Source organism: Octodon degus, unplaced genomic scaffold (genome assembly GCF_000260255.1).
Source record: "Octodon degus isolate 3935 unplaced genomic scaffold, OctDeg1.0 scaffold00072, whole genome shotgun sequence".
NCBI lineage: Eukaryota > Metazoa > Chordata > Mammalia > Rodentia > Octodontidae > Octodon > Octodon degus.
The window spans coordinates 4,777,072-4,801,522 of NW_004524648.1; the positions used below are offsets into that span (position 1 = coordinate 4,777,072).

The window sequence follows — 24,451 nt, forward strand, 5'->3', positions numbered from 1 at the left end:
CTTTCTGGTATAACAGCTCCATCTTCATAAGGACCTGACAATACACCTTAATGAGGGACTGGGGAGCGGAGGGAGTGTCTTTGCAGATCCAGAGAAAAGATGAAGATCAGACAAAGAAAGGGGGTGCAGTACCGTGCAGAGGGGTGATCATGATGCTGTGGATTCCTGGGGGTAGCAGATTCTATGATGCTAATTTAGACAATTAGAGCCTGCTGCAAGAAATAAGATCACATAGAAAAGAAAGCCCACCACAGACTTTTATGGAATGCAATTATTTGTTTATTCAACGCATTTTTTCATCAAACATTTATTGTGCAGCTATGAGACTTGATGAGTGTGATGGAGGAAGACTCTGTCCTAGGAGGGCTCCTTAGTTTTAGGGAAAAGGACCCCCAAGAGTACTAGTGGTCTGTAGGAGATCATCTTGTTTACCCTCCCCTGAAAAGATTTAGTCAAATCTACCCTAAGTCCCAGAAAAGAGAATCAAATTAAGAGAAAAGAATGTGTCTCGGGGTCACTTCCCAGAACTCTTCCCAGCAGAGGCCTGGGTGCAGAAGGCAGTCCAGCCATCAAAGGTGGGCTTTGCCCAGGCCGGAGAAACGGCTTATGCGAAACGGTGCCAAGTCATAGGATGGCACTGATTTCATGCTTAATTCACACAGGATCTTCCCCACAACCGGGGCCAGCTTGAATCCATGACCTAAGAGAAGGAGTAAATGGTCATGCATCCGCAGGGACCTAGAAGCTCAGCTCTTGAAACATTCCCTGCTTAACCAAACAGGTTACCCCTCTGCTTTATCTCATCTGAAACCTAGTCACTACCTCTCACTGCAAGTCTCCCTCCGTGACCACCCAGCCTCTTTATACACTACATGTCTGGCCTCTGACACTTGGGCAGCTAAGAACATGGAAAATATCATTTTGCCTGGCACTGAGGTAGATCAGATTGAAGGCTCCCATATCCCCCTCTTTGGGCTCACCAGAGAATCCAGCACCAATGACAATATTGTCGTACTTCGGGTGATGATCAAGAACAAAGTGCTTATCAGGGGTGTTCTAGAAAGAAATAGTTACACCTATGTCAGCTAAGGACAGGGAGAAGAGGAATGACAGGCTCTGACAGGAGAGGCTTGGATTGGATTTCTTTCCAGAGAGAAAGGATGGGGCACAGGCATGTTTCCTGCATGCCAGGCACCCCTGTGGTTCTGCCAGTCTTTCTCATCTGTCCATCTGTCTCTCTGCTCCTACTGAGCCATGAACACAGTAGGTGCTCATTTCATCTTTATGAACCAACTTTAGCCAAGATGCCTCAGGCACTGGTGACATCTGTCTCTTCTCTTTGTCCCTAAGGCCTGTTCAACTGGAGCATCTTGCCAAAAAATCTTTTAAAGCTCTTCTGGGAAATATAGTGAAAGGCTGCCAGGCATAAACCTAGTTGCCTAATGTAAAAGAATATGAATAACCCCTAGTGGGCCCTCTCTGGTGGAGGTGGACCAACCCATAGAAATTAGCTTCCTTGTTTCAGGTCATGTTGTGTCAGGGGTCAAATGTGGTTGGTCCTGGCTAGTACAAGGTCTACCTGTCTCCTTCCTGGCCTCCCTTACCGTGTACATGCAGCGCTCCATGATGGCAGGCTCAGACTTCAGGTCAGGGAAGTAGTCTTTGACAAAGTGGCGTAGGATTTGGACATCTTGGACATGTGTGAAAGCCATGGGGTAGTCCCGCTCCTCGGGGTCCACATTGTTGCCATGGTGAAGGCAGATCTGGTCACCATTAGAGCAGTTTGGTCAATAAGGCTGACCCCGCACTCCACAGAGGGGCAGCTTTGTACATAGGATGTCCCCATCCATCCTCCTGGCCTTACCCCATCCTGACAGATGCTATCTGCTGCTACCAGAGGTTGCCTGATGTCAGCCCCTGCACCCCCTATGTTTACAAAGGAAAGACTCTTCTGGCTGGGCCTTGGGATAGCTTAGGGTTTTGCTCTGCAAACAGCAAATAGTGAATACATAGTGAAGCTAACTCCACTACTGCCCACCAGAACAGGGGAAGTCTGTGGAGGGGCTAATTCAAGCAGCCACCTCACTCTGCCTCTCCACTTACCTTCACCAGCCCAGGATATTCTCCCCCAGGCAGCCCATAGATATGATGGGGAGCCTGGTCCAGGAACATGAAGCAAGGAAAGGCCTGGGACACACTGTAGCTTCCAGGAACCTTCTCTCTCCAGTAACACACATTGATCAGTAGAATCTTGAAGTATGGGAGGAAGTGGGACACAAAGAGAAAACCATGGAACTCTACAGACAACAGAGTTCCTTCTGGAATCCAACAGTACTTTCACACTTGTCCCTGTCTAAACCAGTTCTCGCTTCATTTCCTTGTTGAGAGGAAATGACATTATGAGGCATAAAGATCTCCAGACTCCTATGCCTTTCCCCATAGCTGTAACCCAGCCTCACTTTTCTGTCATTCCAGAAGTTCCAGTAACACCTTGTATTTATTCAGTGTTTACTGTAAACCAGACCTTCTTCTAAGAACTCTATATATACTATATAATTTAACTCTCCAACAGTCCCTTGAGGTAGCTATTAACCCCATATTGATAAAACTTGAGGCACCACAAGCTGAACTAATTTACCCAACATCTTTCACTAGTAAGTGGCAGATCCAGAACTCAATATCTAGTCTACCTGGCCCCAAAAGGTCTCTTAAGCATTCACTCTCAGGATGCCTACTTCCCCTACCTGGAGCGGTAAATCAATCCCTAGGGGTTGGAGCAGCTTTTTGGACCAAGGACCTGCTGTGATGACCAAGCTCTTCGCTTGGTAGCTCCTGGAGGTGGTTTTCACTGTGACCGGGTCCCCAGGTCTTATCTCTATCACCTTTTCTCCATCATGCACTGTTCCTCCAAACCGGTGAATTCCATCCTGAAAGGGCAGGGAAAGGCAAATTAGTTAAATATGTTCTTCGCCCTGGTGGACAAAAAGGCCTTCACTTAAAGCAGATAAGAAAGTGTAGAATCTAGATCTCCCCTCCCAGGTTCATAAGGCCAGCAGGAGTATAAAAATGCCCTGCACTAATGGTCAAGACCAAAGGCAGGGGCTGGTGAGATGGCTCAGTGGTCTAAAGCATCTACTTAGAACAAGCTTAGCAAAAAAGCACAGGGACCACGGTTCAATCCCCCAGCACCACATGCCAGCCAGCCCCGCCCCCTGGTGGGCTGAGCTGGCCACACACACACACACACACTCTAAATAAATAAATAAATAAATAAATAAACTTTTAAGACCAAAGGCAACAGAGCAAAGGCCCTCACTTTGGGGTAGGGGGCGGGAGGATTCTGGGTCTAGCTGGCTGATTTGGGAGCCAGGATGTCCAGAGCATTTTCCAGGGCTGTGCAACATTACCTGAATGGCTTTGAGAGCTTTGTCTGCATAAAGGACGCCTCCAGTCTTATCTAAGAGCCCCACTTCTCCTCTGGTGAACCGGAGATTTGGGAAATGTTGCTTTAGTTCCTCAGATGAGAGATACTGGTGTTCTATCCCCTGCCTACTCAGAATGGCTTCCATTGTCTTTAATTCCAGATTCTCCTTCTTTCCTAGGAGCAGTAGTTCAGTGTTCCTGTTAAGCACCAAATAAATAAATAAATAAGCCTGGTGAAGGGCTGTGTCAGGGCCTGGTATTCATTTGCTGTCATTCTTCAGCTGAAGGGAATCATGACCTTGTATTCAAAGAACAGATGAAACCATCCAGTTCTACTTCCAAAAGCCCCACTTCTCAGGTGAACTAGAGATTTGGAAAAAGTTGTTTTCCCAAAAGATGAGTGATGCTGTAAGAGTACTGGTGCTCTACAGGTGGTTTCCAGCCTATTTTCAAGTTTACGTGTGGTTTGCCTGTCCCTCCATCCTGGCCCTGAGAACAGAGGTCCTAGGTCCTTTCATCTTTCATACACCTAAAGGTGCTAGGTGTCCAGCCAGATTCCTTCTCCTTTTTCCTGTCCCTGACTCATTCTTTATGTTCCTCTCTCTATTCTTTTTCTTTTCTTTTCTTTTCTTTTCTTTCTTTCTTTCTTTCTTTCTTTCTTTCTTTCTTTTTTTTTTTTTTTAATCGGGGATTGAACTCAGGACCCTGTGCTTGCCAGTTAAGCAGTTATTCTACTGAGCTATCTTCCTGGCCCTCTCCCTCTATTCTCTATCCTCTTCCCAACCCCCACTGTTTGTTTTCCTCTTCCCTTTTCTTGTCATATAACATCTGTCCCTTGCTGTGTGTGCCCTTCTCAATTCTTTCTCAGAGACTGCCTGTTTGGTGGAAAGCATTCTAAATTGGGAGATCTGGCTCTCCTTCTAAGCCTGGCATCACCTTGGTATGACCTTGATCCAGTCATTCACCTCTTGGGGCCCAGATTCTTCTTCTGTAATATGTGCTTGTTGAACTATTGGTGGGGTCCCTCTCCTACCCACAGCCAGGAGAAATGGTATGGACCACATTGATAGTTGTTGCAGTGTCTGAGGTTGCCACTCACAGTTAATGAGCAATGGTCAGGAATACTAAATCTACAGCGCTCAAGAAGATTCCACTCCAAATACCAGAAGCACTTCCACACGTAAACACCAATAGCTGGTCTCTTTGAGCTCTAGCAATAAATTCAGTGATCCTCTAATTTTGTTTTTCCCTTACACCTCTCTGTCCTTCTTATTCTGGAAGAGAGTAAAAGCAGTCTCTCTTTAATGCTTCCTGCACCTGTCACCAGAAAGCAGAGCTCTTTGGGGGACAACGATCTAAACAATGGGAGGGTCCATCTGCCCATGAGCCCATTCCTGTGGTTCTTCTTGGTTTCAGCAGCCACAGTGACCGGCTGCAGCCTGATACATCCCCCAGGTACTGTGTATAAAGCTCGTAATAGCCTATAATGGAGTCTCATGGATATTACATGGTTCCAAATCCCACATTATCTGGTTGGGGGGATTAAAGAGAAGATTGGGAGGGGGTAGAGACACAGCGGACTCGGGGGCCGGTGTCAGTACACAGAGCCGCGCAGCGTGCCCAATCCATTTGCCATGGCCTCCGCCTACCCGGCATTCAGCAGTAGCGAGATAGCGGCGCCAGCTTCTGCCACTTCAAAGCTCAGCGGAGGAGAGACGCGGTAGAAATCCCCAGCAGCCAGGAGACAGACTCTTTTATGTGGCCCCCCAAAAGGACTTCAGATTGGTTCTCAAGTAATGAAAACTTGCCTAGTATAAATTTCTCGGTCAACAAAATAATTTAGAAGCCCCATAGGGCCAGACATGGTGGGCACATGCTTATAATTCCAGATACTCAGGAAGCTGAAGCAACAGCATTGCAAGTTCAAACCCAGCCCGGAGGACGCAGCAACTTAGTGAAACCCTGTCTCAAAATAAAACACAAACAGTGGGGTCTAGGGATGTAACTCAATGTAAAGGCCTTGAGTTCAAGACTCAGTACCACAAAGAAATAAAAAAGAGGGGAGCTGGTGAGATGGCTCAGTGGTCTAAAGCACCTACTTAGAACAAACTTAAGCTAAGCAAAAGCACAGCGACCGCGATTCAATCCCCAGCACCACATGTCAGCCAGCCCCGCCCCCTGGTGGGCTGAGCTGGCCACACACACACACACACACACACACACACACACAATAAATAAATAAATTTAAAAAAAAAGAAATAAAAAAGAAGCCATGTCAGGCCAAACATAGTAGTGAACACCTGTCATTTTAGCTCCTCAGGAGAAGCACTAGTTCAAGACCAGCCCAAGCAACTTAGTAAGACTCTGTGTCAAAACAAAATTAAATAGGATATCATGTCCGCATCTTGTACAGCAATTAACCACTAGGACGAATGTATGCAATGTGTTAATTATTGAAACTGTCTACCAATTTGATTTGAAACTGTCTCATTGCTATTTGTTTCTCGATAAAATTATGGAAAAAAAATTAAAAGAGCCGGGGAGATAGCTCAGTAGAATAAGTGCTTGCCTGGCAAGCGCAGGGTCCTGAATTCAATCCCCGGTACTGAAAAAAAATTTTTAAAGGGCCAGGGATCTAGCTCAGTGGTAGAGTACTTGTTGTATAAGGTGCTGGGTTGAATTCCTAGCAGTATGAAGAAGAAAAAGGAAAGATGGGGAGAAGGATGAGAAGAAGGAGGACTTGCTATCACATGGGAGATGGCGGGGGTACAGCTCAGCGGAGGAACATTTGCCTAGCATATTCAAGTCTCTGGGTTCAATCCCAACAGTGGGGAAAAATGTTACCAGGTGTTTTGTTTTGTTTACAATGCTAGGGATTTGAAGTCAGAGCCCTGTGTATGCTATACAAGTGTTCTACCACTAAGCTATACCCCAGCCCCAAGTGTATATTCTTGTCCTTTTTACTTATTGGGATCCTTGTTGGGTACAGTTCTGGGAAAGCCCTGGCTTACACCTCACCTAAGCAGAGGCAATGTCTCTGGCATGAAGACTCCACAGCAGTGTGTTCTAACCCCTGCTGGCAATACAGCAGGCTTGGTCACTCCTGCTCTGTGAGATTTACTTTCTCTTTTCCCAGCTTTCCGTCTCTCCTGTCTTCCTTCTTTCCATCTTCCTCCCTTCTTTCCTTTTACAGGGACATGTTGTCTGGGAAAAGTGAACTCATGCCAAGACAACAGGCAAATCTCTCAGATTATGAAATGCTGAGTGATGTTCTAATTCCCAAGCTGTCCTGTGGTGGATGAAGCGGGAGCTCCCCATCCTGAGGAGTAATCAGTGAGCTGATTCTGCCGGTGAATGTAATTGTGCCGATTGTAATCATTTTGCTCCAGCTCTCTGCCCCTGTGGCATTTATTTTTTAGCCCAGATATTGATCTAACAGTGGGAAATTTTCCATCTGAATTTGTGATGGCAGACCCTCCCCTCGTCCAAAGACGTGTTTGGGAAATTCTCATTTTCCGTGGATCACAGCTGAGCTATTTGGCCTGAGGGAAACCGTGCTCTGCTGGAGAAATGCCTTGGATTGGAGAGAGATTTTTGACCATTATGAGCAAATCGGAAATAAATGTAAAACACTGCCTGGAAATGCAAAGGCCTGTCATTATGGGAGATAGGTGAGAGGCTCCTATGGGAAATGCTCAGAGAATTGGAAATCAGTCAATCAAAACCTGGATTGGAAAACGGGTCTTTTCCCCCCAGTATGAAGATAGATGACTTCCATGGGCAGATTGAAAATCATTTAAGTGCTTATTTTCTTAATGGCTTTTCCTAGATACCAATAAATAGACTGCTCATTCTGCATTAATTTCTCACCCCTGTGCTCTGGGCTTTCCCCTCCTCTTTTTCTACTCAGACCTATGCTACAAAGTTTGGGAAGGAGAAGGGTGAGAAAGGACAGGCATCTGCAAGGGAGAAGTGACCAGGAAATGACAAGTCAGGACAGGACTAAAAAGAAGGGTTTGAAGCCAGCACAGGCGTGGACAGGGAACTAAAAACTTTGAAGATTCCCCCTGCCCAAAATGCCCATCAGTATTGAGAGCTTTTAGTATGAATTATGCTTCTCTCCCAATCTCAGCTGGATCCAGTGCCAGAGGCCACTGAAGATTCCTCCCAAGGGCCTCTTTGGTGGCAGACTAATGCCTTGGGCATGATGCTAGAAGCTGGAGAGCTGGGATTTCCACCACTTACTACAGTGAGACGGGTGTGGATGGAGCAGGGAGGACCTGGTAGGGGAGAAACGGCTCTCCCTGCTCTGCCAACTTCCATTGTGGGCTCCAGCTTTCCCCCCTCACTCACCCGCTTAAAAGTGCCAGGCAAGCCAGCTCTGAGTCACCTTGGGGAAGGGACTCAGTAATGGCTGCTGTCTTTGTTGGTTTTGGAGGAGCTCTCTGTGTTTCATCTTCCGCTCAGTGGGCCGAGGAGGAATTGGTTAACAAAGACTGCTCCAGGGAGGGGATGTGGCTGACAAGCCAGACACTTCGCAGACACAGGAAGCAGCAGCTGCGGAGGGGGCCACCAGGTTCTGCCAGCAGCTGTACTGCCTACGGCTGTGATCTTGTCTGATATTGTGAGCGAAGAAGGGGCAGCCCGGGTCATGAGCTGGATAGTAGGACTCAAAGGGAGAAGGCGGGGCAGGAAAGAGATGGGCCACGGAGCTGGGCTTTGCTGTTGGTATCAGCATCCTGGCTGTACACATCACAAAAGATTCAGACCTTGTGATCTGACACATGTGTCATTGTCTGTTCCCAGAATATATGCAAATATTCTGAGCCCACCCATATATAGTATGCTGCTGTCATAGGAAGCAGCAGAACAGAATAAAAAGAATTGGACAGCCACCTTCATACCAACTCCTAAAGGCTTTTGTTTTTTAATCATTATCAAATGGCATTATGTTCCTTTCTATCGGCTATGGTATTGTGCTGGTTCTTCTAGCATTGGGGTAGAAGAATCACAACGATGATGAATCATTTAGAAAATCAAAATTACATGTAAAAGCTAAAATAATTTGAATGACATTTAGCCCAGGTAGAAAGGTATATTCAGATACCACCCCCAGAATGGGCGGTATCTGCTCTGGGTTTCTACTAGTAAAGGAAGTAAAAAATTTAGCATGCCTGCGTAAATTAGGTTAGCATAAGATACTGCTTGTTAATGATAGAATAATAACAACAATGATAATAATACTTAGTGCTCCAGCACTTTAAAGATTTTTAAAGTACATTCACATCATTCTTCATCTTTCATAATTGGGGCTGTGATGGAATAGGCTTTTAGCATGGGTTATGATATTTCCCTGGCTTTAAACGTGCAGTAGCAGTATTTTGACCTAGAATGATTGAGGCATGAACTTGTTTGGAGGTGGTGTAATGGGCAACATAACTGGTTTGTGGTATCATTCAGATCAGCGGCCAGTAGACTACAACCAAGGGAGCAAATCTGGCTTCTTGCCAGATCCACACAGCCAACATATCATATATCTGGGACTTCAGATTGAATGTAAGACCTTCACACTGAGCCACATTCTGAGCCTTATTTTATTTTGAAACAGGTCTCACTAAGTTACCCAGCCTGAGCTTGAATTTAGCAATCCTCCTGCCACAGCCTTTCAGAGTGCTGGCTTCACAGGTGTGTGGTACCATGCCCAGCTGGTTATATATTTTTAAATGGTTGATTTAACAAAATCAGAAGAAGAGTTGGGTTTGATGGTGCAAGCTGCTTAGGAGATTGAGGCAGAAAGATTGCAACCTCAAGGCCAGTCTGGGCAACTTCATGAGACCCTGCCTCAAACTAGAAAAATTAAAAAGGGCTGGTAATGTAGCTCAGAGCTCCCTAGGTTTAATTCCCAGTACCAAAATAAAATAAAAAGTATAACACCTTATGACACAAGAAAAGTATATAAAATTCAAATTTCCATGTCCAGATTTATTGGAACGCATCCAGGTTCGTTTACTGCCATCTTGTCTGTGGCTGCTTCCACACTACTATGGCAGAACTGCCTAATTGCAGCAGAGAACATATGGCCTGCAAAGCCTGAAATACTATGTGGCCTTTATAAAAAAGGTTTGCTGAACTCTGTTCTTAGACTAAGAGTATAGTAATTCTGTGATTTCCATTAATGCATTCAGACTCCAGTGTACTATAGGCATGGCAGCACACGCCTACAGCCTATAGTCCTATAGCTACTTGGGCGGCTGAGTCAGAAAGATCACTTGAGCCCAAGAATTTGAGGCCAACCGGGAGAGCAGAACAAAACTCTGTCTCTCAAAAATAAAAGACCCTGATCACTTATTACCAGCCCTCTCGAGGTTTGAGGAGAAGTAAATGTATAATATACATAGAGTAAGTATCGCTTATCTAAATGCTTGGGACCAGAAGTGTATGGGACTTTTTGGCATTCTGGAATATTTGCATGTACATAATGAGGTATTTTGGCATGGAAACCAAGTCTAGACTCAAAATTCATTTATACATAGTCTAACGGTAATTTATTTTTAGAGCACCTGTGTGGTTTTTGCATTTGTTTGTTTTCTTTGTGTATGTGTGTTAGTTAAGCCCAGGGGCCTAACACTGAGCTACATCCCCAGTACATTTTTTTTTTTTATTTTTGAGAGAGTCTTGCTAAATGGCTCATATGGGCTAGAACTTGGAGTGCTCCTGCCCAAGCCTCCCAGAATTCTGGGAAGTGTGCACTACCATGCCTGGCCTAGTACCAGTGCTTTGATTGTTCCATTTCATGAGGTCAGGTGTGAGATTTTCCACTTGCATGTCAGGGCTCAAAAAGTTTGGAGCATTTTGGATTTCAGATTTTCAGATTGAAGATGCTCAATCCTAAATACTTTGAACAGCCCTCTTGGTTTCTTTTTTTCTTATTCTTTTTTCTTTTTCTTTTCTTGTTTCTTATTGTGAGTGCAAAAGAGATGGTAATGATATGATTTTCCAGGTACTGTTCAAACCCATCAAAGACTTCTCACAGCAGCCCCATGAAAGAGATGCTACTATCCCCACTTTATAGGTAAGAAAACAGAGTCTCGCCCAGGTTAATTAAACACCTGCCTCCCAGTCACACAGCTAAATGCATAAGAACTGAGATTTAGAACCAGACCTGACTGATTCTAAAGTCCTTCCAAACTCCTGACCCTCCACCAAACCAGGGGATTGTGAGGTTCATGAGAATCTCCTAGCTGAGGGTCCCTTTCCTTTTCTCCAGCTTTCATTCCCATGACATCTGTGGTTACTGTGTCCTTTTTGCCTCTTGCCCTTCTTCTCCATGCCCCAGAGGAGTCAGAATATGGCTGACCCAAAATAGGTGGAAGGGAACAGTTATTTAAAGGTTCTAGGCACTGTGCCCAGTAATTTTTCTTTTCTTTTTTTAAAAAAGAAGTCTCACATAATCCTCAAAAAGCTGCATGGGAAATAAAAAGTAGCATGGAGAAGTAAAGAAACTTTTCCAAGATCACATAGCTAGTAAGAACTAGAGGACAAAGTCAAACCCAAAGCTGTCTCCCTCTGGAACCTCTGGAAGACTCCGTGTATTTGTGCACCCGGAAGAGGGGTGTGCTGCAAGGCCTCGGGCACTTCTAGCCAGAGACACTCAGCAGTATTCACAGTTGGCTGCCAGAGAAGGGTGCCGGTGCCAGGCTACCCCTCAGCAAGACGAGCTCCTTTATTTGGGTGCTGGGTGCATTAGCTGCCTCTGAATAAATTCTTAATTAGCTGCCCCAGCTGTATTTGCATAATGGATTTCACTTTGTTCTTAAGTTAATGGTGTTTCTGCAACAGAACAGTAACCTCTTGGTTCCTGGCCATTAAAATAACTGTCACCCTGTGGGGTAGAGCAAGGGTTATGTAAAGGAAGTTCAGTTAGAGGTACAGAGGAGAGGAGAGGGGAGGCAGGGCGATTTAAATTCCCCATTGCATGACAGATTTTCTGCTTACCTCCCCAGATATCCGAAAGGTGGGTTACCCAGCAATACTAAGGGTTACAGGGAGCCACAGGGGAACAGGGAAATGACTTCCAGCTCCCTCCCTGAAAGTAATCTGGCCCAAAGACCCAGTAGGAAAATTAGGATAGTGAGGAGTATGGAGGACCAAGAAAGCAGCTTCCTTCTCCTCCATTTCAACACTTCCCTAAAAGAAGTTCCACCGACGTGTAAATAGATTCCAGCCAGGTCCTTGCCAGTTTTCCAGCGCTGGTATTTGCCCTCAGTACTCTGTACCAGTACTGTTCCAAAACAACCTCTACTCGCTTTGGACACAGGGTCTACCCCGGTCCTGGAACTCAGAGCCTGGACTCGGTGGGACTTCTGGGGTAAAAACAACCACCCTTGAGCAGAGAGCTTCATCCCATGGCATTTCAAGTGTTCAAATGGCTTGATTCAAGGAATTCCTCCCCTCCCACCTGTGCAATGGGGTTCCAGCCTCCTTCTCCAGCTGAGCCCACATCTGATAGCACTCGTTCATCATCTGGGTGTAGAAGTCTTGAGAATAAACCTTTCGGATTATGCGGCTCTGTCCATGGGAGCTTCCTCGGGAGTGTGGGAGAAAGAACTACAAGTGAAGAACAAATAATAATAATAATAATAATAATAATAATAATAATAGTAGCCATTGCCCCTTTTGCTGAACCCCTCTCCAGGAGCTATCTCATGTGTGCTGTCAACTGGAAGCTACTGATTCTTTTTTTTTTTTTTTAAGTTTTTTTTATTTAGTGTGTGTGTGTGTGTGTGTGTGTGTGTGTGGCCAGCTTAGCCCACCAGGGGGCGGGGCTGGCTGGCATGTGGTGCAGGGGGATTGAACCACGGTCTATGTTCTTTGCTAAGCTTGTTCTAAGTAGGTGCTTTAGACCACTGAGCCATCTCACCAGCCCCACTACTCATTCTTTAAATACTTCCATACAATCTTTCAAAATGTTCCCTTTATGGCCAGTTTACTGTCTTGGTGATCAAGCCAGAAATTTTTCAATGGCATTCACTTCAGATTCCTTTTTGCAAACATGGCTTGCATTTAGAAGTCTCTCTCTTTTTTTTTAAAGGCTAAAGAACATTTATTTTTTATCATTAATTATATTTATTGATACATTCTAAGTACACATAATGATCACATTCATAATAGGGAATTTGTACCTGTAAACAACACAATTTGATTCTTTATTTCCCATTCCCCTACCAATCCTTTAATCCCTTCTCCCCTCCTTCTTTTTTTTTTTTTTTAATTTTATTTATTTATTTATTTATTTATTTGTGTGTGGCCAGCTCAGCCCACCAGGGGCTGGGGCTGGCTGGCATGTGGTGCTGGGGGATTGAACTGTGGTCCCTCTGCTTTGCTAAGCTTGTTCTAAGTAGGTGCTTTAGACCACTGAGCTATCTCGCCAGCCCCTCCCCTCCTTCTTGACAAAAGCTTTGTTTCTTTTCTTCTCTTCCTTTCCTGCCCCCCTCCCTCCTTCCCTTTAGAAGTCCCTTTGCTGGCCAGTCTTCAGTCATCTAGGTGCAATCTGACCCTGTAGCAGGAACTTAGAAGCTGGGCCTACAGATACCCAATGGGTAAGCAGAAGCAAGGGGAAGTTTGGCATCTCTGCCTACATGGGGGGAGGGGTGGCTTAGGGACAGGGTCTCACTTCATAGTTCAAACTGGTTTTGAATTCACTATGTAGGCCAAGTTGGCCTCAAACTCATGGTGGTCCTCCTGTCTCACCTTCTGGAGTGCTGGGATTTACAGGCATGCACTACCATGCCCAGCCTTGCCTTCCTTTAATATATCTCCTTTATTACTTTTAAAACTTTGTGTCAGATCTCTGCTCAGCTTTGTATGTAGGCAGGTTAGGTGCTATGCTGCTGAGCTAAATCCCTGGCCCCACCTAGCTTTTCTTATCTGTCTTCAAGACTGAGGACATCAAGCCAGGCATGGTGACATACGTCTGTAATCCCAGCACTCAGGGGCAGAGAGGAAGGAGATCACTGTAAGTTTGAGGTAACCTGTACTACATAGTGAGACCCTGTCTCAAATAAAACAAGCCCACAAGACTAAGGACACATAAAAATAAATAAATAAAATTTTTGTACATAGCAAAAAAAAAAAAAAAAAGACTGAGGACACAAAGTTAAGAATATCTAGAATAGGGGCCGGGGAGATGGCTCAGTGGAATAAGCGCTTCCCTGGAAAGCGCAAGGGCCTGAGTTCAATCCTCGGTTCTGCAAAAAAAAAAAAAAAAAAAAAGAATATCTAGAATAATTTTCGGGGCTAGGGAGATAGCTCAGTAGAGTAAGTGCTTGCCTGGCAAGGGCAAGGTCCTGAGTTCAATCCACGGTACTGCAAAAATAATAATAATAATAATAAATTTCAGGATTTGTAGGCATATCCAATTGCCAGCTTTTGGGCTGGCCAAATAGCTCAGTGGATTAAAGTGCCTGCAAGCAAGTGCAGGGACCAGAGTTCAATCCCCCGGCCTGCCATGCCAGCCCTGCCCTCGGGGCACACTGATCCTGCAACTGAGACTGGGCATGGTGGCACACGCCTGTAATCTTAGCTCTTGGGAGGCTGTAAACAGGCAGATCACTATGAGTCTGATCTAGTAGTGAGACCCTAAATACCCTGTAGACCCTTCCCCAAAAAATACAATTGCCAGCTTTTACAACATCCAGTTCCAGACCCCCTGGAGCAATGCTTAGAATCTTCCAGCCATTGTCCTAAAACTTCAGTTACCTTGGATTCCAGGAAAAGGAGAGCCTTTTACACGTAGAAGCCCTCATCCAAACCTCGAAGAACCAGCACTGAGACCTCAGATCAACCAGATCATGACCAAGATTACCTGCTCTGACAACCATGCAAACCCCCAACCCTTGTCTTTGTTCCCCCTTCTTATAAAACCGCAAGGTTTGTTTCAGCTCTTAGAAGACTGAACTCAAACATCTTCATGTGTCCTTTGGGCACGGCCATGCTGATTAAGGCCTTATTTCCCTGCCCTTCACCACCACTTTTCTCTCCTTTGTTGGTGTTTTGGGAACAGGTGGCCAAACCTGGTCCACTGGGACCACTGGAAACTGGTCTTTTGCCCTAACAACCCCTCACTTAGACTCAAAAAGGAGAAGTAAACAGCATCTTCTAGATTATTCTAATCTGTCCACCTCATTAATGAATGAAAAAAACTGATAACCCTTTCTCTGTGGCTTCAGGTCACTCAGAATAAGAGAACTACCTTGGGATTTAGCAAAAGGTGGAGTGTTTTCCTAAGAGGATGAATGAGGAATCCCCTGGGCTTTGAGCAAACTGATGGAGAAATGAAAATTTCATTACTGGGAAGAGTAAACTACAACCCATCCAGAGAGCTGCAGGCAGAATGGAAAGAGAAGGCAAGCCCTCTGAGATAGAAACCTTCACAGATGGATGGCCCAGCCTTCTGAAGGACCCTACAGCTACCCAGGGCCCGCTCACTTGAGTTACTACTAGTGCACTGACTGGGATCACCTTCCCTTTAGGGAAAAATAAGACCTGAGTCTTACTTCCTTTGTGTCAAGCAGGGCAACTGCTCTTACCAGAGGTGACAGTAAAAAGAAGCTTTGGTTCTGGAATGTCAACCTTTGCCTCTTTACTTAATTTTATTTATTTATTTATGTGTGTGTGTGTGGCCAGCTCAGCCCACCAGGGGGCGGGGCTGGCTGGCATGTGGTGCTGGGGGATTGAACCGTGGTCCTTGTGCTTTGTTAAGCTTGTTCTAAGTAGGTGCTTTAGACCACTGAGCCATCTCACCAGCCCATGCCTCTTTACTTAAAGTTACCAAAGCAGAACTGATTATTTTTCTGGCCTGAACCAACCAGCTGGACACTGAAGAGACAAGAGAGCAAGCCTGGAGTGGTGGTGCACACCTGCAATCCCAGCACTCAGAGAGGCTGAGGCAAAAGGCTCAAGAGTTCAAGCTCAGCTGGGAAACAGCAATTTAGTGAAATTCTGTCTCAAAATTTAAAAATGAAAAAAAAAAACAAAACCTGGGAATATAACTCAGTGCAAAGGCCTTAGGTTCAGTCCCCAGGACCAAAGACGAAGAGAAGAAGAAGGAAGAAGAGGAAGAGGAGGAAGGAAAACAACCTGGGCTGGGGGTGGCGGTTTATATCTAGAATCCTAGCACTTTAGGCTGAGGCAAAAAGACTGCCATGTCTCAAAATGCATGCGTGCACACACATGCTCATGCACGCGTGCACCATTAAAAAAGAAAAAAAAAACAAAAAAAAAACAGGCCATGAGACAGTTCTTAGCTGAGGGTAAAAATTGAGAGGTAGTGAAAAGAAGAAATGAGTCTGGAAACTCTGCTGCATGAGTTTGAGAGAGAATGGAATTTGTTTCTAATTGTCATAAAACGTCAAGCAACCAAACTCCAAAACTACAAAGAAATTGTGATGATTCCAGCCTTTTGTCTTTGCCCTATAACCTGCAACTCTGGAAAGCCCTCCCAGGCACAGTCCTTCAGGAGAGAAGGGCAGAGTCGCACAGTACCTGCTCCAGCAGAAGGACCCTCTTCCCATGTTTGGCCAAATGGTATGCAGTGAAGCAGCCCTGGACGCCTGCCCCAATCACAATGACATCCCAGAGATCTTTCTGAGCAGCCATGGTGCCCACTTAGCCACAGAGCCAAGAAGGAGAAGGCAAACAGGCAGCTCCAGGAGGAGGAAGGCAAAGTCCAGCCTGGCCTGCGTTCCCACAATGCCCTGGGGCTGTGTCCTTTGCATTCGCCCTCCCCCAGAGCCTGGCACAGGGCTTGGCCTCCACCTCCCCTGCAGAGCAGAGCTGGTAGTTTGATTTGTGAGATTTAGCCCAGCTCAGCTGCCAGTCTCACCCTTACATCCCTCTAGCTTTCTATTCTTGGCTCAATTATTGTCATGCAAATGGACTCCTTCCTAGGCCACCTTCCTGTCTCATTATGATCTTTGTCTCAGGACTTCAGCCCTGGAATTTCAATGCCTCCTAGACCAAGCTGGGCACTGGGAATGCTGCCTCCCCCTGCTGGCTTTCCACTCTTCAGCCTAATTTCCTTTAGAGAGTCCACAGGCTAGCTAAGAACTTGGCGAGATGCCCAGGATAAGGCCCACCTCCCTCATGGGTGGTTAGGTCAAGGGGTAGAAGGGGGCCAATTGGAAGGGCAGTTTTGTGATTATGAAATTATTCTCAGCATGTGTTACTTTCACTGGGGAAAAAGGAAAATAAATGATCCTGAAAAAAAAAAATGGTAAGGACAGAGTGAGAGGAGGAGCCCTCTCCTCAGGCACAGAGAAGGAATTGGGCACCAACCTAGTACATGGAGGAGCCCTGCATGGAATATCCCTCAGTGTGAGGCAGCATGCTAAATAAGTGCTGTCACCTGCATTGGGATGGAGCCAGAGTTTTAAAGTCCTGATTCTTATATATTTAAAAGTCTACTTTAAAACAAAAGAAATGGGGGCCGGGGAGATGGCTCAATAGAATAAGCACTTCCCTGGCAAGCACAAGACCTGAGTTCAAAAAAAAGAAATGGGAGCTGAGGGTGTAGCACAGAGGCAAGGCACATACTTTATCACATTTAAGCACTAGATTCAGTTCCATATCATTGCACCTGCTTAGGCAGAGTGCAGCAACCGGGGTTCGATCACCGGCGTGCTCTGCTGATTCTGCCCCCGGGTGCACTGAGAGGGCAATTGAGACTGGGCATAGTGGCACCCGCCTGTAATCCCAGCGCGTGGGAGGCTGAAAACAAGAGAATCACGACAAGTCTGATCTCTGAGTGAGACCGTGTAGACCCTGTATGACACACATTTTTTTAAAAAAGATATTATTAAATTAAGGAGCCCTATGGTTGAAGTTTCATTAGCTTCATGGTAAATCTGCCTCTGAATACATTATCTTATTAAATCCTCACAGCCCCCAAAATGAGTATTGTTATGGCCACTTTGGGGAGATTGAAGACAGCCCCAAGTTCTTTTTTATTCTTCCCATCCCAGGCTCTGTGGCTCTTTAACCATAGAACGTGGTTGAATACACGACTCTTTCTGATCTCCACAGCTTCTTCTTCTTGTCCTTGTTCTTAGAGCCCTGAGCTCCCATCTTAGAAATCCAACCACCATGTGGAAGAGACCAGGTAAATATAGGGCCTCAGGACAATATTGAGAGCCAGTCCTAAGAGGAGAGCCATCCTGAACCCTCCAGCCCAGCCTGTCCACCGATTAGAATTGCTGAGTGACCCAGTCAATGCCATGTGGCACAGAAGAATTGTTCAGCCAAGCCTCTTTGGAATTCCTGACCCACAAAATCATTGTTTTGTTTATTTATTTATTTATTTATTTATTTATTTATTTATTGGTATCTGGGATTGAACTCAGGACCTTGTGCTTGCCAGGCACTTATTCTACTGAGCGATCTCCCCTTCCCCCTGACCCACAAAATCATGAGGTAGAATAAAATGGTAGTTGTTTTCAGCCACTAGGTTTGGAGGGTAGTTTTTTACACAGCCATAGCTGAAACACCACTTAACAGCTAAAGATAGTAAGGCCTAGAGGGGTTGGGATTTACCAAAGCTGCACACTTGGCATATGCAGGTGCTGAGCATGAACCCAGGTCCGTCTGCTTAAGAACCTTTCCCTTTAAACACTATGCTATGCTGAAGATTAGTCAAAGCTTATAGTGATGATTCTGATTTCAGTATTTTGCTGTTTTTCTCGTGACCATACGGTGAGTGGGAGAAAACAGGCATTCGGGAAGCCCATATGACTATAGGAAGCTAGCTGCCCAGCCTCAGCACAGTAGTCCATCGAGACCCTAGCAACCTTTTTCATTCCACAAATAATCCCCCAGAGTAGCCGTAGCAACTAGCTGTCCTCTCAGCCCAGCCCTTCCTTTCCTAGAAAAAAAAAAAAGGAGCCCAGAGAGGGGTGCCATCTGACTTTCCTTCTGGAAGAAAAAAAAAATCATTTTAGAGTCTAAAGGTCATCTCAACTCTGTGTCACCCCCTACACCCCACATGGGACAATCTAGCATCTGCCTCACAATTGGACAGCTAGCTCTCTTAGAGCAAAAAATAGCAGACATAACCAAGAAAAATATACTATACTAAGTATGTAAAGCCTTGATAGAAATCTATAAGATCAACCTCTGGATTTCTCTTGATAAGATGTCAGAGGAGATGAAGCGTTTACACACAAGGAAAAGCAGACAATAAATCCTTCCATGGAAGTATGCCCAGTCTCACTAGCAATGAAAGAAATGGAAATTAAATAACTGTAAGGTACTGTCATATGCCTATTAAATAAACAAAAATGAATTAAAATGACACAATCTTATGTTGTCCGTGCTACAAAGACAGAAATAGAGCAAGGTGGCAATTCAGACTGCCTGGATCTTTTCTAACATGCTGGGTCAGTGCTCAACAACCAGGGTAAAATGATTCAAACATTCTGACCCAGAAATTCTACTTGAAGAACTATTTCCCAGGGGGAGAGAGAGGCAATTGCATGGAGACATGCATATAGATCTGTGTTTTTAAAATATTAAAAAAAAAAAGGGGGCTGGTGAGATGGCTCAGTGGTCTAAAGCACCTACTTAGAACAAGCTTAGCAAGAAAGCACAGGGACCGCGGTTCAATCCCCCAGCACCACATGCCAGCCAGCCCCGCCCCCTGGTGGGCTGAGCTAGCCACACACACACACACACACACACACATAAATAAAAAAAATAAATAAATAAAATAAAATATTTTTTTAAAAAAACCCTGGAAACTGGCCAACAACAGCAAATAGCTGAACAAATTCTGGAATAGTATGTAGCTATTCCAAATGACAGGCATGGGGACTCTGCACTGTATGGCAGGACATATAAGAAATGCCACTCAGAAAGAGATGCAGAGCACAAATAAGCCCACACTGATCACAACTGTGTGTTCTGTTATCAAAGATCTAAAGAGAATTTGGTGAGGTAATTGAGCTTAATGCTCATTAGTTCCCGTATTTTATAAAACATGCTTCCATTCACAAGTTAAAAAAAAAAAAGGAGAAATTCCCTGGGGAAGTAGATACTTCAAATCTCCCTGGTCACTGGTTCCAGGTCCCAGGAAGGTTCTTTCTTTGTTCTCTTTTCGGTTTTTCCTGCTGCCCCCGACACTTCTTATTGTTCAGTCCTCCAGGGAAGCCGTGAAGCGGCTCTGTAGTCCGCCCCTCCACCCCTTTTTAATATAATATCCCTTCAGAGATAAAATGACAATTCCATTTCCCCATCCCTACTTCACAGGCTGCCCTGTATTCCTGGACTCAAGCATTCTTCTTGTTAAGAATTTCAAACAGCTCCTCCGAAAGCAGACACTGGCCACGGCCCAACCTTGAAATGAAAAGCAAATGGACTTCTGAAGGCTTTCCCTTCTCTCAGGTTGCCGTCCTTGTGGATGTCCTGACATGGGCAAGCAGAGAGATGTGATCCCCTCAAATTCCATTTTAACACTCATTCTGGATCGGAAGACTATTAAAGGGAGAGCCAGCAGCCCTACACCTTGCTGCTTGTGTGTCAGCAATCGCTGCTCATGTCCTGGGGCAGAGACGCCGAGGATGTGAGGCTGAGCTGCTCATTCGATGGCTTGATTGACACTTTGCAGACAGGGGTGGGAGAGTGGAGCTAGGGAAGCAGCAAGCTGTACAGCTCAGAAATAATGAGAGGACCCGAATGGAGAGAAAGCACGGAATAAATAAGAGAGACCTTGGAGTTAAATGGTGAGGGAGAGGCTTCTGTTCTATTTTCCCTACCCCGTTTCACCAAGAGACTGGCGCTTGAGGCAGGGAGCCAGGCAGACCCGGAAGATCCCCTTCGGACCCATCCTGCCAGCTGCCAGGAGTGACTGGGGCTCCACAGAGCGGAGGATGCCAGTGTGAGAACGTGCAGATCAGGCTTCGCGCACAGCTCGGTGTCTCTGACCCACTTCCTGTCTCAGGTCGAATCCCCACTCCTTCATCCCTGGTCCCTTGGCTCCTGGGCAGCCATGCATCGTGGCTCACCTGGAGGATTGCATTAACCTCACGACCCATCCTCCTTGCTTCACCCTTGGCCCTCTTAACCTGTCCTCCTTGTTCCTGCTAGAGACAGCTCTCTAAAAGGCAATTCTGAACAGGTCACTCCCTGCTGAAAATGTTTTCATAGCTGTCCACTTGCTATCAGAAGAAAAATCCAAACTCCTTAGCCTGGCACACTGGCTCCTGCCTGTTCTTGCAGCTCTGTTGTGGCCCCTTCTCCCCGTGCTGTGGCGACACTGAGCTGAGAGAGGCTCCAGTGTTCACTCTGGTTATCCCAAGCTCCCTGGTACCCGAGCTGAATTAGACAGCTTCTCTCCTATACTCCCTTTCCACCCTGTGGAGTCTCAGTGATAACAATGTGCACATTGTTGTAAGTGTTTCCATGTCTGCCTTCCCCTTAAGCCTCTTAGAGAGAGGGAGTCCTCTTTTCATGTCATTTTTCATAGCTAACGCATACATATGGGACAACAATAAAATGAACAAAAGGAAACACAGTGGTCTCCTTTCCACCCTGTCTTCAGTGCTCAGTTCTCCCACCAGATGCAACACTATTTCCTTTTGTTGTTATTTTCCTTTTTTAAAAAGTTATTCTGTGGGTATATAAACAAGCTTACAGATATAGGTACAGATACAGATATATTAATCTCAAAACTAGCAGGCTATACAATACCTTGATGTTTTTACTTCCTTTATCTTGGCAGTCCACATCAGCCACAGGGGCCGGTGCATTTTCTGTTGGCCACACAGTTTTCGGTGGTATAGAGGAGGCTTTGGTGCATCACATGTTTGTGACACATGGCGAGGCTCCCTGGCTATCACAGGTGCCCCAAGTCGTGTGGCTGTCTGTGTGGTGTTGGGTATTCAGGGTGGGCCCAGCCAGGTGTCAGCTGCCAGGATAATGTCCACCTTCATGTGGTAGGGGAGGAACACCCAGAAAGCCTGATTTCTGTTTTCCGCCATGCCTTTGTGTTTGCTTTTGTTAACACGGGCGATATCAAGGGCAACTCTGCTCCCTCAAAATTGCAAGGTTGCAGATGAGTAAGGTGGTACACACCTGTGACTCCAGCCCTCAAGGAGGCTGAGGCAGGAAGAGTGAAGGTTCAAGCCCAGCCTGGGCAATTCAGTGACTTAGTGAGACCCTGTCTCAAAATTTTCAAAAACCCAAGCTAAAAGATAAAATTTTAAAATTTATAAGAGTGCAATTACTAGGCAGATTAAAAGTTCTGGGAATTTGCACTGAAACCTCTGAGAAAATATTAAATCATCTTTGAGCCTGAGAGTGAGAATGCACTTGCAAAAATGTCCTCTTGGACTTCACTGGGGCGAGAAGAAACGCACTAAAAATGAGGAAAGAGAGGGTTTCCTTTCTTAAGGAAAACTTCCTTGAAGAGAAACATTGAATCATCTTTTTTTTTTTTTAATTTTTGTGTGTGTGTGTGTGTGTGTGTGTGTGTGGCCAGCTCAGCCCACCAGGGGGCGGGGCTGGCTGGCATGTGGTGCTGAGGGATTGAACCGTGGTCCCTGTGCTTTGCTAAGCTTGTTCTAAGTAGGTGCTTTAGATCACTGAGCCATCTCACCAGCCCCAATTGAATCATCTTAACCTTATTGCCAGGTCTCTCTGCCCCATCCCTATGCAAAAACATGTCACATTTACACACTCATCTGACCATGGTACTCTAAAACACGCCCCAGTATTCATTAAGTAGTATATTCGCACCACTAGGCTTTTGAAAAAGGTACCATTAAAGCTCAGCAGCACTGGAGGAAATGACAAGCCAGAAAGCACTGAGAGTTGTCCTCTGTGGAGGTGAGGGCATGTCTGGTACAGAGAACAGCTCTATGGCTCTGTCAGCAGTAGCCCACTCCCCCTTTGAAGAGAAGCTTTTCTATCATTTCCCAGGCTTCCTATGTTCACTGACATAGCTATCCTCTGAGGTGGGGAGTTGAGGAAAGGGTGGGGATGGGGGACAGGAAAAGTAAAATAGCTGTTGCATGAATTCGGCTGACTTGACAGATAACAACCAAAACTCAATAACATGGAGGAAGATTAACCAAGGACTCCACTTTTTGGAATTCTCCACTTTTCCAGTGGATATGGTCTTGCTGTCCTATCTCTGTAGACAGACTTTGCTGATGTTGCTGTGTGTTGGGGATTTAGATAGATATAGAAGCGGAAGACCACACACACACACACACACACACACACACACACTGTACTCCCAGATATGAGGTCATGATGGTAGAGCCTCCAAGAGAGTAACTGGAATGTGAAGGGTGCTTGCACTGTAAAAGATCGGGTGTACTCCTGTCAGATGCCGCGGACACCATCAGCCCAGAGCTACGTAAATCCAGAGTCCAGCCTGAGGGCCCCTCGATACCCAGGCAATGTGAACAAGGCTTCCTTTCTTCATTTTACCCTACTTCTGATGGGGTAGCTCTTCTAGATCTCCAACAGGTACAGGAACTAAGCTTAGATTCCTATGTGCTAGTCTACCAGACCATCAAAATGGAAAATTCAGATTTGCTAGAATTGACAGGTGCCTCTCTTTTATCTTTCTTTCTTTTTTTTTTTTTTTTTAATCAGGAATGGAACTCAGGACCTTGTGCTTGCCAGGCAGGTGCTGTGCCTCTGAGCTATGTTCCCAGCCCCCGACAGGTGCCTTTTAAGAAAGATGTGTTCTATAACATCTGGTTTTCTCTTCTATGTGGGCCTGTTAATTCCTTACTACTAATTCTTCAGGGTTATAAAGCTATTTTTGATATTTTATCTAGCATTTTCAGTTGTTTTTACTATGACACATGGTCCTAATAACTTGGCTTACCATTGCTTGGCTTTCATACTGGATGGCAGGCCAAGTCCTAATATCCAGAATCCAAGCCCCTACATCCTCCCAGCCCCCTACCCCACCCCCGCCATATACCAAGAGCGGAAAACAGACAGTGGAAATTGCCAGCAAGGATGGCAGCCCCCTTGGAGGGCAGCAAAGGTGGGAATCTACACACACACACACACACACACACACACACACACACACACACACACACACACAAAAGTCCCCATGAGAGCAGGACTTAGGTGAGAGCTGGTCAGACTTTGGCTGAGGGGCCAGCATACATGGGACCCTAAAGCACCATCATAAATTGGAATAAGAGAAGAGAATTTCGCTGACTAGACTGCTTTTTAGTGAATCACTGTATTAGTTTAAAAGGAGGACTATTTTGATAAGGTGCAGGTGTAGACTGCGACCCCTCAAGGTTAATTGGCTTCAGCTGAGCATGGGCCCTGTCTCCCGCACAGCTTTTGTTTTGAAGAGTGGGGCGTGTAATTGCCCACGGGAGCTGAATGGCTCAGAATAGCAGAGAAGCATGGTCCACTGTTCATCCTTCCTTTTTCTAGTACCTAACCTCTTTAAATAAAGTGTTGAACAAATATTTAAAGAAAATCAGGTTTTTTTCCGTATAAGGATGACAAGAAGCTGGCAACACTAGTTGCCTCTGGGGAGTGAAGCTGGGAGGAATCTTGTTACATATAGAAAAAGGCTTAGAAGAAAATTCTGTACAGATCATTGCAGTCCTGATGGGACTCAGGGATGGGCTCTGAGCCTTGTCAGCATCCTGCCTGCGCCTAGGCTCCAAGTCACAGCCACCAGCCTTTGGCCTGGGTATAATCAAAATCCAAGGAAAGGCCAGAGAATGGCTGAAGGGTTATGGGCAATGTCTGGAATTCGGAGAATGTAAAGGAAGAGGGCTTGCTGGGCCCACACTGGGTCTCATCTAACCACCCAGGGCTTTCTACAGAACCTTGAAAGGACCCACGCTGGCTTCTCAGCAGCAGGCAAGTAGTAAGCAACTGCTCCCTGCTTAGGCTGGCTCTTGGCAACGCCTTTCCCAGGCGGGATCCTGGCTGCACTCCCCACTCCACTCTCGCCCAGTCTCTCACCTCTCATACTTGTCCCCCT

At 45.7% G+C, this 24,451-nt stretch overlaps 1 protein-coding gene across 1 annotated transcript; it reads right to left on the minus strand.

Annotated features, from left to right (window-relative positions):
* Positions 1–262: 262 nt before the first annotated feature.
* Pipox (pipecolic acid and sarcosine oxidase) lies at positions 263–16,154 on the minus strand. Its single transcript, XM_004635391.2, has 8 exons — positions 15,967–16,154; positions 11,882–12,030; positions 3,408–3,621; positions 2,745–2,927; positions 2,104–2,250; positions 1,605–1,763; positions 981–1,056; positions 263–700 (listed from the first exon to the last, which is right to left on the minus strand). The coding sequence occupies exons 1-8, from the start codon at positions 16,078–16,080 to the stop codon at positions 570–572; spliced, it is 1,173 nt and encodes a 390-aa protein (XP_004635448.1). The 5' UTR covers positions 16,081–16,154; the 3' UTR covers positions 263–569.
* Between the last annotated feature and the right edge of the window lie 8,297 nt (positions 16,155–24,451).

Coding starts and splice junctions, on each gene's coding strand:
- Pipox (XM_004635391.2), bottom strand. CDS start 16,080: ATGGCTGCTCAGAAAGATCTCTGGGATGTCATTGTGATTGGGGCAGGC. Junction 3,622..11,881: donor GCTGGAACCCCATTGCACAG/GTGGGAGGGGAG, acceptor GGTGCTTAACAG/GAACACTGAACTACTGCTCC. Junction 2,928..3,407: donor AAGCTCTCAAAGCCATTCAG/GTAATGTTGCAC, acceptor CTGCCCTTTCAG/GATGGAATTCACCGGTTTGG.